This window comes from Scyliorhinus canicula, chromosome 4 (genome assembly GCF_902713615.1).
Source record: "Scyliorhinus canicula chromosome 4, sScyCan1.1, whole genome shotgun sequence".
Classification (NCBI taxonomy): domain Eukaryota; kingdom Metazoa; phylum Chordata; class Chondrichthyes; order Carcharhiniformes; family Scyliorhinidae; genus Scyliorhinus; species Scyliorhinus canicula.
In genome coordinates, this window is record NC_052149.1 from 172,120,670 (window position 1) to 172,133,854 (window position 13,185).

Below are 13,185 nucleotides of genomic sequence, written 5' to 3' on the forward strand. Positions count from 1 at the left end.
TACAAAAAGCAACAGAAACATATTTTTTGCAGTGTTATCACAAGATTAACCTGCAAAGAAAAGGGCGAGGGCAAGAACTTTGTATCTGATACTTCTCTTGAAGAGTCATTGTCATTTCATTTTCATTTTATTCTTTCAGTTTTTAAATTTCAAAAGGAACTCAATTTTGAATTAATCAATTATTAGTTTCACATTGACCTTTGTTTGATTTTGAATCAGTGTTTTCTCATATAAAGATAAGACAAATTATCTTTTTTGGATTCAGTTTTGGCAGATAAAATTAGGATTAACGGCTCACTACTTCCCGTTAAAGGGAATCTCTACATATTTTGCTCTTTCTCAGTTATCTAGTGCCTTCTTACATGCATGAACAGAAACAAAGTGTCTCCCTCAGTTCCTATATAAACAATATGTTCAGATAGTGGGCACCATTTTAACCTTAACTTGGTGCAATGACAGTGCAACGATGTGGGTAAATGTAGTCAATTTGCAATCAATTGAGATCTTAAAGTGCTCAAAAGCTGTGTGTAAATTATTGCTCTGCATGGTCCAACCTACTGCAGGTGAACAAACATTGGCTACTGGTTGTGCCAGACAGGGTAAAGGACTGTCTTTGTACCAACATTCATCTAATTATTTCTGCCCTACACCCTTTCAACATTTTGCAATATTTTTCTTTAAATATATATATATATATATAAAAAAACTGCTACTTACACCAGAGCATTTACTGATGCTAACCACATTTCAAGAAATAAATAGAACTTTTCCATAGATGGTAGTGCCAAATGTTGCTGCACGAGGCAAAATCGTCATTGCACCAGCAGGAGGTGGTTAAAATTGGAACCATTATCTTTTGAACCTACATAAGGTAAATGTTAAAACTGCTAATAAATCAACTAATGCCAGTGACTGATTGCTTTTACTAGTTTACAAGGTTTCTGAAAACAAACACAACCCAAGAAAATGCAATGCAGATAGCAGAAATGCAGTGCAATGGTTGAAAACCTTGTGGAGATTGAGAACGTAACTGTAGCCTAAAAAGGCTTAAAAATCGTCCAATCAACCCTGCAACCAATTCCTTTACACTTCATTGGAGCTAATCATGTTGCACCCTATATGAAGTGAGCCTCGTTAAAAGATGACAGCAGAATTACAGAAGTCAGTCATTGCATCTTTATTTATAGGCCTGTACACTGCGGCAGTTTTCCAGAAATTACATGGAACAATTGTCTTTTTTCAAGGCAACAAATTAATCTGAGGAAAGATGAACAAGCATGGCCTGAAAGCGTAGCTACCTTGAAGTAAAACATGTCACGTAATTCTTAACATGATCAGTCCAGTAATGTGTAAAATGGAACTATTGTGCAATGGTGTTAGCATGTCTAAAGTGACACGGGTTAACTCCTCTTTGGTCGTTTCTTAGAAAGGTTGCAAATTGCTGAGTGTAACACCCCTACAATATCATGGCAAAGTGACGATAACACTTAATAAACCAATGCACTAATTAGGGATGACCTGTTTTCTCTCCGAAGAAGGAGCATGCTAGCTGGTTACCATACCACTCAATATATTAAATCTAGTTTCTTAAATCTTCCCTATGGGAAAGTTTAAAGTGACAGTTCCAATCCTAGTTTGCCTCAGAACAATTTTAACCTGATTTATGAAAAAGCAAGAACAATGTAGCTTCTCTAAAGTGTTACGGAAATAAAAGTTGCCTTCTGGTGACAATGAATTATGCAGGCAAGGAAGATCCCAGGTTGATGCCTGATGTGCACTAACCTCTTTAGGGCAGCAATAACAATGTCAGAATTAATCTCAGCATCCCAGCATAGGGAGCTAAATAAAGGCCGATGTTCAGTCCTGATTGCTCTTTGGAAAATACATAAGGATGGATTTGATGAAATGTCAGGATTGGGCTTAGCTGTAATGCTTTAAGGATCACTTAGCCTGGCACTCATTATTAAGCTCACATTATATGAGAACAGTCATTTGGTGTTGCAACAGTAAGCCAGCATTCGTCAACGCGTTCAGGAGAAGTTGGAAGGTTGTGAGGGGACTAATTAAATCACATTTTCTGTCTTTAATTAATTAAAAGCAAATAAAAATAATGACCACATGATCTGCATGCTGCTGATACCACTGCATTATTTTCCATTACTTGACTTTCTGTCAATGTTCATTGGTGGTAATAAATCCAAATTACTGGGGTGACATTTTACTGTATTTCACAGACTGGTAACGCTGAGATATACCTCATTATCTGTTTCTCTGCTACATATTTTTGGGCAGATCCATTCTTTGCACTGAATGTAGATTTCTCCATGCACTGGGTAAGATAATGGGCATTTAATACAACTCTTCAAGCCTCCTTCGACAACATCTTCCAAATCCATGACCTCAGGGGCTGGTTTAGCACACTGGGCTAAAGAGCTGGCTTTTAAAGCAGACCAAGGCAGGCCAACAGCACGGTTCAATTCCCGTAGCAGCGTCCCCGAACAGGTGCCGGAATGTGGCTTTTCAGAGTAACTTCATTTGAAGGCTACTTGTGACAATAAGTGATTTTCATTTCATTTCATTTCTACCACCTAGAAGGGCAAGGCTAATAGACACATGAGAACATCATTTGCAAGTTCCCCTCCAAGTCACTCGCCATCCTGACTTGGATTCCGTTCCTTCACTGTCATTGGGCCTAAATTCCGGAACCTGCTTCCTAACAGCACAGTGGGTGTAACTACACCACAGGGACTGCTGTGGTTCACCTTCTCAAAAGGCAATTAGGATGATCAACAAATGTTGGCCTTGCTGGGGATGTTTACATCCCATGAATGGGTATAAAAAAAAGACTTCCTTGCTTATTGGCAAATGATGAGATGTGGGGCAGAATCTTGTGCCCTCTCCCATGTAGTTTCATGGAAAGGGCATTGAACCAGGCAGATGAGTGGCAGGTGTGGATCCCGCCACTTTGATTAAGCCCTTGGCAGGTCTTCTCATCCCGCCGTCACCTCATCCTGCTGCTGCCAGTATTTACCCAGCAATGGGTAGGGGCTCGCCATGCAAGGAGCATGACAAGCATGTTAGTTTGTGGGTTCTCAGGGAGGTCCCTCATTCTAAGGCACTCAGTGCCTGATCGGGCAAGCTGGCAGCAGGAAGGGAGGGACCATGCAAGCTATTCCCATACCCTTGCTGCTCATTCCCCTGCCCAGCCCACCCCCTGGAACTTATCTCCAGCCATCATTCACCCCTGGCCTGCGATCCAATGATAAACCTAGGCCACAGCAGCGACTGTCTCCCCGCAGAACGTGCCATTCATGAAGCTGCCAGCCCCTAACTGACCGGCAGCTCTTGGCAGTTTGCCAAGAAGGCCTGCCATGATGTGGCAGGCCTTCACAAAAAGAGGGAACAGGTGGATTTTCCCGACTCACCAGCTGGCAGCTGAGATCCCTGTCATCTCCACAAGTTCCTGTCTGTGGGAACATTTAACATGTGGATACAGTAGGACAGAATCAGTCGTTTAACAATCTGAATGTCATCAGTACAGGGGTTCTTTAGGCGGTGGATCAGTACAGGGGTTCTTTAGGCGGTGGCAGCCTTTCCTGGACTTCCTGGCAGAACGTTAGGAAAATAGGCTGGCAGCAGCAGCAACCCGGGGGGGGAGGGAGAGGAGGGGAGGGGAGGGGGGGTTGTTTCGGGGGCAGGGAGAAATGTGTATGTGTTTATTGGATATGCCGGGTGTTTATCTATCTCTCGTTTTTGTAGTCACTGGGTGGGGGGTGGGGGGGGGGGGGGGGGGGGGGGGGAGGGTTTGGTTTTGGGTGTTAGTGTGTTTTTCTTTTTGTTGTTGTTAATATTGTTTTCCTGTTGTTATTTTCTGTTTTGGCTACGTTTATAAAAATTTCAATAAAAATTATTTTTTAAAAAACCAATCCGAATGTCAATGTACACACATAAATAAGCAGAGTCTTTAATGGAAAGAAGCACTGAATCTGAACTGTGAAACACCCATTATAATTACAAAGTTATTGATAGATAAATGATGTTGGGACAGAACAGAAGAATTATAAAGTGAGCAGAAAGCTAAACAAGATGAAACTAATTGTGAGCATTGCATCAATTTAATTACGTATTTAAATCCTAACTTCAATTTGAAAAATTATTCAAAGCTTCATTAGATACTTGTTCATATCTCCTAAAAGAACGTGTTACCAAATGCAGTAACCAGCCATTTAAAGAAGAGTTTTGCCAATTTTTAATGACAGTCCAGTCAGGTGTCAGTAAAAGGAATACTCGCCCTTTCATTTCATGTTTAGTCCTCATTTCCTCTTTTGTAACTGATCTATTAATCATTTCATTCACAGTGCAAGCACACACGCACACAGAAACACAAACCTTGGACAACAAAAAGCATTTAAATTAAGTGCAAAAAAACAAAAATTATAATGTTTACGCTATATATTGCAAGCAAAATTTGTACAAAGTGTCCGTTGAAGTTTCTGGAAACAATACACTAACGAAACTAGATACTATTTTTTGTACAAAGTCAGCAAATTAGGCAAGATATTAAATATATTTGTGTTAGATACCATTTTCACTCCATTATCAAAAGGAAAATATTTTAGTGGTTGTCACGTGAGTCCTATAAAACTACTTTGCCATTAATCAGTGAATCTATAATAGTGGCAGTCAAAGTTCAAGGGGAATCAGAAAAAAGTGCATCACCTTCCTTTGTAAGGCACCTGTAGCTTTGAATCACCACAGAAAATATCCAGCATAAAACGTCTTACTTGTTAAAGCCATATTAAAGTTGCAATATCTCTTTGCTGGCATGTTAGCCTAGACTCTGAAACATATGAATCAGTTGAATGTTTGCTTAATGGAACCAGGCTTCCCTTGGTGCCTTCCTCCCAATGCCCCGACCCTTCTCACTTTCTCCCATTACATGGAATGAAGTCATCCATGCCCTGACCTTTCCTGGGAATCCGACCCCCATCAGATATGGCAAATTGAGAATCTGAATTCAGTCTTACAAAGGGGCCACAACAGCGGGTAATGAACCAAATATTCATGAATGTATCTGATCAGCAAGAAAAAAGGGCAACATTTCTTTTTCTTTGAGGTTTTTGCCAAAAGGGATACTACAACTTTAGTCATTATTGAACTCATCAGGCTCCCCAATTCCTTCAGTAAAAGTCACTGCTTGATGTTTTAGAAAACTTATCAAAATAACTCTCAATTTGGGGGTCCATCACCACTGGTGAGCTATCAATTTTGGCAAGTGTGTAGCATCCACAACACAGCGGCAATTAGATATTAATTAATCTATTAGTAATACATACATTCTTTCCAGATTAAATTTAAAATGTACTTAATTGAATGTGGTAATTTAGATCTCTCTAAATAACTGATATGCATGAAGCAAATCGATAAGAAGCAGATCAGTCTTTGGGGAGAAGGTGGAGAAAAATCCATCGTTGACCTCTGCAGACTAACAGGTACTGTGGAAAAATAACCTGCTATAATTAGTAATTGGGGATATTGTGGCCAAGTGCATTTATTCCTCAAATTATTTGGTCTGTATTAATGATTAATATTTTTTTTTCTAGTAGCAATCACAGAACAGAAAAGCAAATCAGTAGAATATTGCTTTTTGAACTGATACATCTTAGCTAGGTTAATTAACCTGTGTTCAATTTGGCTGCTCGATGGTGTCCAAATTTCTCCACTTAAATAATACTTGTTGATCAAACATGAAGTGCCACTATTTCCACAGATGGAAAAGTGTGCAGCCATCCCAGTTTCCTGTCTGCAGGTAATTGCAGGCAACGGGACAGGAACAGAAAGGGGGAAGACAAATTAGAGATAGAGAAAATAAGTTGAATGACAAAGAGTACATACAGCCACACCTTGTGAAGGTAAATAACTGAAATCAAAGTGAGCAATTGAAGCTTTCCCTAACTATAAAAACTCTACACTTCTTTAAAAACTATAATGTGGATTGAGGAATAGTCCTTATAGGGGCCAAATATCTCATGGACGGTATATCTTAATGACATCCTTTATGACGCGCCTGCAGATGGGGCAGCAGGCATTGATCTGTTTCTTCAGCTTAAGACCACAGTCATAGCAAAGACACATATGTCCACAGGTGTAAATAACGGTGTCGACTTCACTGTCGAAGCAAACGGTGCACTCTCCATTTTTGCTATTCTGAGGTTCAGGCGGAGAGAAAGATGGGGAGAACTGAGGGCTCAGTGGAGAGCTGGGTGCAGTCACTGTGGGAAACAGGAAAAACAACATGTAACCTCAAACCATCAGATCACAAAATAGCATATCTTGAGTACACAATGCATGATGCAGAACAAAAAGAGGGTTTGCAAGGGTTTATGAAAACAACAAGAAATTATGTTCTTATTGACATTATAAATAGGCAATAATATTTGTCTTGAAAGTCTTCCATTTTGTACATCTGTGGCATAGTCTTCCACTTCTAAAACAGGAGAGTGTTGATAGAGTACACTTTCAAAAATGAATAAAACCTGTCCTTTTTTCACATTGTTTCAATCCTTAGTCATTTGTTGATATAAAAATTCAGTTATATATATATAAAATATATATATATATGTATATATCATATATATATATATATATGAGTTAATTGCCTTATCCTGCTGAATTATATATGCAGCTGACTTTAAATATGTTGTGACTTTCACCACATCTGCAGTTATCTGCATATGGTTCTTGTTCCATTTTTGTTTCCGAGCTGTACATGGTTCCATTTTGAAAGTGTTTATACCAATTTATTGTGGCAGCAATGCCAATATCATTTCTTTTCCAGGGTTGCTGTTTATGAAAGATGATGCACACTACTAATTACCAAGCAAATAAAGGAAGAAATGAGCAAAAGCCACTTTGGTCAAGAACCTGCCTTGTAAATTTAAGTCAACGTACAGTCCCTGTTCGTAATGCATTTAGCTGCATGATAGTAATTGGTTCAAGAAAGCATTTTACAGTCTGAGGTAACCTTTTCAATTGCCGATAACTAATTATTGGGAACAAACTTCTAGTAGAATGCACTTGGCAGGGTTTAAGGAATGAAGGGAATAAGAGGATTGAAAAAAATAATTGATCAGACGCAACAATTTGTAACTTATCACAGAATGGCTACAGTACAGAAGCCATCTGGCCCATTGTGCCAGCGTTGCTTCTCTGAAGGAGCAATTTATCTATTGCCATTCCTTGGACTGCTCCCGGTAGCTCTGCACAATCTTCCCATTCAGATAGTGATCAAATTCCCACTTAAATGCCTTAATTGAGCTTCCTTCCCCCACACTCTCAGGCAGTGCATTCCAGATCCAAACACTCGTTGATCCTTCCACCAATGGGAACAGTTTTCTCTATCTACTCTTTTCAGACCCCTCGGGCGAGATTCTCCCATATGGGGAGAAATCATAAGGCTGGCGTCAAATCCGGGCGGGTTTGACGCCAGTCCCCCCCTTCCCGACCGGGAACCGATTCTGGTCCCCGGTCGGGGCTAGCAGCCCGACGCCGTAAGCTCCGGCATCACGGGCTTAACGAATTTCGTTAAGCCCGCTTGCCCGAGTTAGCGGATGACGTCATCGCCTATTTGCGCGAAACCCGCGCATGCGCGGGCCGGGATGCCCCTCAGCCGCCCCGCGAATGGATACTGCGGGGCGGCGGAAGGACAAATAGTGCGCGGGCATGAGGCCCGCTGCCCGCGATCGGTGGGCACCGATCGCGGGCCCATGGCACCCTTGGCACGGCCATGGTACTGCCGTGCCAATCGGTGCCATGGTTATAAAATGCGAGTGTTTACGGCCGTTTTTACGAACGGCCAGACCAGGTGTGTTTGCCGTTCGTAAAAACAGCCGTAAAGGGCTGGGAACTCGGCCCATCTATCAGCTGTGAATCGCTGCCGGCCGTAAAAAAACGGCGGCAGCGATTCGTGTCGGGAGTTGGGCGTGGGGGGAGAATAGCGGGAGGGCGTCGGAACAGCGTGGGCGTAAAATTTTACGAGCCACGCTATTCTCCGCACCGTCGGGAGTGCGGAGAATCGCGCCCCTCATGTTTTCTTTTTAACCTCTTATCAAATTTCCTCTTTTTTTTGTCAAAATTCCGCTTAACCCTCTCTCTCTCTCCAAGGAAAACTATTCTAACTTTTCCTTATTGAATGAACATACCTGGAACATGCACTGCACACCACACCCCCACCCTACTCCCCACAGCATAATACGGTACCTGTGCCCCCGGCACATCCTGGCACCCACCAGCACAGCCCACCCATGCCCTTTAGCAGCACCCACGCTTGTCTCCTGACATAGCCCCCAACCACCCTCATTCATGAAGCATGCGGCTCACAATGTCCTCTCTCTCTGCCCCCGCAGGAGAAGTTGGCCCATAACAGGCGTGAAAGAGCACAGAAGGGCAGCGGGTTGCTGGACATCAGAGTCCTCACCCCCTATGAGGAACAGGCCCTGGAGGTTGTGGGGGTGACCGAAGATAGAAGAGTGGTCACTGAAAGCGAGGTTGGCCTGCGTCACAGAGTTGAGGATCCACCCCCCTCCCCCAATCAGATCACTGTCGGAAGTGAGTTGTTCACGTCAGACATAATGATCCTCCCCTCTCACTGACCACATGCCCATTCTCCTGCAAGATCTCCATTGGATCATACTAACCGATTTCCCCCCCCCCCCCCCCCCCGCCCTCCTCCACTGCCTTCCAAGAGGAGAGCTCTGAGGATGCCACCAATGAGGCGCCAGTGCTGTGACTTCTACCTTCCACCAGCGCAGTGTAACACATCTTGGTGGGCGGCATTAATGGACAGGCCTCTGGAGCACAACCTGATGAGTACCACACAGTTGCTGATGCACATTGGGTGGAGACAGGAACATCCCAGGGAGACAGCAATTGGAGGTCCACTGGATCCCAGGACCCAGCTGGGTCCCAGTCAGGCGCTGAGCCTTTGGACCAGGTTATCCTGGAGCTGATGCAACTGCTAGGGTACGACCAGGATATATAGGAGGGGTTGTCAGCGACAGTCCAGCGGCTCCATAGCTGATTGGAGGAGTCCCAAAGGTCACGGGTACTGGAGATGGCGCCAGCAATGAGTAGCACTGAGGACAACGCGGCTAGGGTGGGCGACCACAGTGGAAAGCCAGGAGCACGATGTGAGCATCATGAGTGGCGGTGTCCAAGGCGTTACCCAATCAGTGATGGCTATGGCTGAGCACTCCGACATCATGTCCCAGCTGCTGGGGAACGTGTCCCAGATGCATGTGGACCTTACCGAGGTGCCACGGAGCATGTCGCAGGCTCAGGTGGACATTGAAGAGGCACTCCAAAGTGTGTCCTAGTCACAGAGGAGCATCGCTGAGGGGATTGACACCATGGTGCAGACAAGATGGAACTGCCAGGGCTGGTAAAGGCAAATGATGCAGGAGCCTCTGGAGTTCACTCCAGCTGCCCTTCCATTCCCAAGGTGGTCCTCAGTGCCCCACGGGCATCGTTGGGAGGAGGGAGCATCGGAGACTGACCGGAGCCTTCCAACAGGGGCACATGGCGGTCTCCAGCTCTCCCGAGTACCCCCCTTCTGAGAACGGGGTGTCTCGGGGGTCAGCAGAAGGAACAGGGTGGCACAGTGAGGCACGTGCCACTGGGAAGGCGACCAGGGTCCTCTGGCCCCAGGCCTTCCAGAGGGTGCCTGCCAATGGGGCATCAAAGGCCACAGGGTGCCTTCATCCCGAGGGCCTTTTTCAAGCGGGTAAATAAGGTTATTTTGGGCTTTGAGTGGGCATAGTTGCGGGGAGGATGGGTTGGCGCTGCCGAACTTTTGCAATTACTACTGGGCGGCTAATATAGCTATGATTAGGAAGTGGGTAGTGAAGTAGGGGGCGCTGTGGGAGCAGATGGAGGCGGCGTCATGTAAAGACACAAGTTTGGGAGCACTGATAACGGACCTCTTCTGTTCTCACCGGCCCAATACTGCACAAGTCCGGTGGTGCTGGCGGCTCTGAGAATCTGGGGCAGTAGAAGAGATATTAGAGAGTGGGGGAGCATTAGTTTGGACCACAATTTATAATAATCATCGGTTTGTACTGGGTCGGACTCCAGAGATGGCAAAGGGCAGGAATTAGAATGATGGAGGACCTATTTATAGACGGGAGCTTCCCCAGCTTGAAAGCACTGGAGGATAAATTTGAATTGCCAGCAGGGAATGGTTTTAGGTATCTGCAGGTGCGAGACTTCTTGAGAAGGCAGGTTCTGGCCTTTCCGCTGCTGCCGCCACGGGGGATACAGGAGAGAGTAGTTTCCAGTACCTGGGTGGGAGAGGGGAAGGTATCAGATATCTACCAGGAACTTTTGGAATCGGAGGAAACTCAGGTGGAGGAGCTTACGGGCAAGTGGGAAAACGGGCTAGGAGGAGAAATAGAGGCGGGTCTGTGGGTGGAGGCCCGAAGCAGGGTCAACACATCCTCATCACGTGCCAGGCTTAGCCTGATACAGTTCAAGGTCGTCCACCGGGCACACATGACGGTGGCCAGGATGAGCAAGTTTTTTTGGGTAGAGGACAGGTGTGCGAGATGCGCGGGAAGCCCAGCAAATCATGTCCACATGTTTTGGGCATGCCCGAAGCTCAGAGGGTTTTGGCAGGATTTTGTTAAGACAATGTCCACAGTACTCAAAACACGGGTGGTGCCGAGTCCGGAGGTGGCGATCTTTGGAGTGTCGGAAGAGCCGGGAGATCAGGGGGTGAAAGAGGTTGACATCTTGACCTTTGCCTCCCTGGTAGCCCGGAGACGGATCTTATTAATGTGGAGGGACTCAAAGCCCCTGAGTGCAGAGACCTGGGTTAGTGACATGGCTGGTTTTCTCAGCCTCGAGAAAATAAAGTTTGACTTAAGAGGGTCAATGGTACGGTTCACCCGGAGGTGGCAGCCGTTCGCCGACTTTCTCGGGGAAAATGAAAAGGTCAGCAGAAGCAGAATTCCAAAAGGGGGGATGGGGTGGGGGTTGGGGGGGGGGGGGGGGGGGGGCAGACTGTTGTTTTATTGTTGGGGGGGTGTGAAAATTGGGATGGGGGTGGAAATGCTTATTGTACCATGTGCAGGTCGCTGTTATTGTTATTATTGTAAAAACTTGCAAATACCCTCATAAAAATATTTTTTTTAAAAGGCCACAGGGTGTGCAAAACAGCAGGCTCCAACCATCTCCGATGTGCATCCAGGGGACATACCTAGACTTCACGGCAGAGCACGGAGGACTAAGAAGATTGAGGATGACTGAGAGGGCACTGGGGTGGGGGGGGGGGCAACAGGGCCAGATTATGGTATAAATTATAGCACCAGATTTTACCTCACAGCGGGTCATCATTACCCTCTTGCCTTGTATAATGACCTGCTGACTGTGCCGACACAGGCCCATTGCCCTGGGGTGATGTGAGGAGGGGGTGAGGGCGAGGGGGGGGGGGGGGGGGGGGGAGAGGGGAGAGGACATGGGTGGGAGGGTGGGGGAGAGAGGGGAATGGAATGATGGGCAAAATCCTGTTCTACGAGTAGTGGGCGTGGGTGAGGGTCTCCCTGGTCTTCTGGGCATGCCTGACCTGCACCCCCGTCTGTCTTCCATCCACCGGCTGCACCCACGGTTCCTACCTGGGCTGATCCTCCAGCCCCTCCTGGATTGGCTCCAACTTGCCCTCCTCCTCAGACAAGGCCGTATGTCCCTCCTCCTCCACCTCCAGCATGTCACCCCGTTGCCATGCCAGGTTTTGGAGGGCACAGCAGATCACCACAAAGTGGTAGACCCTCAGGGGGATGTACTGCAGTGCACCACCAGAGCGGTTGAGGCATCGGAACTACATTTTGAGCAGTCCGATGCGCCGTTCAATGACAGCACAGGTGGCAACGTGAGCCAATTGTACCGGATCTCCGCATCGGTTTCTGGCCTTCGTACTGGCGTCATCAGCCAGACCTCAGCAGGTATCCCTTATTCCCACAGAGCCGAACTGTCATCCTGGGGTGGTCTTCGACGAGGCTGGGGATCTCAGAGTGTCCCAGGATGCAGCTGTCGTGCATACTCTCTGGGAAGCATGCACACATGTGCAGGATCCGTGACTTCACGGACGCAATTGTGGGCTGCAAATTGGGATATGATGCACAAGTCTCTGCTCGAGCCCTGGAATGAACCCGAAGCACAGAGGTTCAGGGCTGTTACGATTTTGACAGCCATCAGGAGCAGATATCCTTCTCCTCCACTGGGTGTCAAGTCTGGCAGGATATGGCACAGGTACCACACTATCTCCTTGTTGAGGCAGAGCTTCCTGCAACGCATTCTATCCAATATCTCCAGAAACGATCAACGATGCTTGTACACCTTGGGCTGTCGCTGGCCTCCCCTTCTGCATCCCTCCCTGACCTCAGGGTGTCGGGTGGGTCCCTGCACATGGGCTACTGCTTGAGCCTGCGATACCGCTGTTGCCGCCTCTTCCTCTGGTGTCTGGCCCCCTGGATTGCCACCAGCACCGTGAGGGCAGCTGCTGCGGGGTCCACAATACCATCCATAATGTGATATCAGGAAGGAATTGGAGAGGGTGATGGTCCGACAATCACTTATGGCTTCTACCCCAGGACCCTCGAGTCCCCCAAGCCTTCCCCACTCTTACGTTCCCCTCTTTCTCTCAGGGTGCCATCCAATGAGCTGGTTGTGCTGGGGGATCCCGCCCTGCACACGTACCCCCAGCCACGCCAGGGGCATGGACCCTGGAACCCTGCTAGGAACACTACTTGGACTGGGTTGGGTCACTGTCTGTGCGGAGTCTGCATGTTCTCCCCCGTGTCTGCGTGGGTTTCCTCCGGGTACTCTAGTTTCCTCCCACAAGTCCCGAAAGACGTGCTGCTAGGTAATTTGGACATTCTGAATTCTCCCTCAGTGTACTCGAACAGGCGCCGGAATGTGGCAACTAGGGGCTTGTCACAGTAATTTCATTGCAGTGTTAATGTAAGCCTATTTGTGATAATAAATATTATTATTAATAAAGGTTTCAGGCAAAAGTGTCCAGGCCTCAGAATTTCATTGGGATGCTAGGCAATAACACTTGCCTGAGACATGGCACGGGGACCCACGGAATTCCACTTGAGAGCTGCAAAGTCCTCTTATAACTAACAATGC

At 46.6% G+C, this 13,185-nt stretch overlaps 1 protein-coding gene across 3 annotated transcripts in view; it reads right to left on the minus strand.

The window, feature by feature from the left end:
- Positions 1-3,916: 3,916 nt before the first annotated feature.
- neurl1b (neuralized E3 ubiquitin protein ligase 1B) overlaps positions 3,917-13,185 on the minus strand; it is a 597,680-nt gene continuing 588,411 nt past the window's right edge. For all 3 annotated transcript variants that reach the window (XM_038795546.1, XM_038795544.1, XM_038795545.1), the window contains one exon: positions 3,917-6,272. In XM_038795546.1, coding sequence (XP_038651474.1) covers positions 6,028-6,272 — 245 coding nt within the window. In that variant the 3' untranslated portion in view covers positions 3,917-6,027. The remainder of the gene's footprint in view (positions 6,273-13,185) is intronic.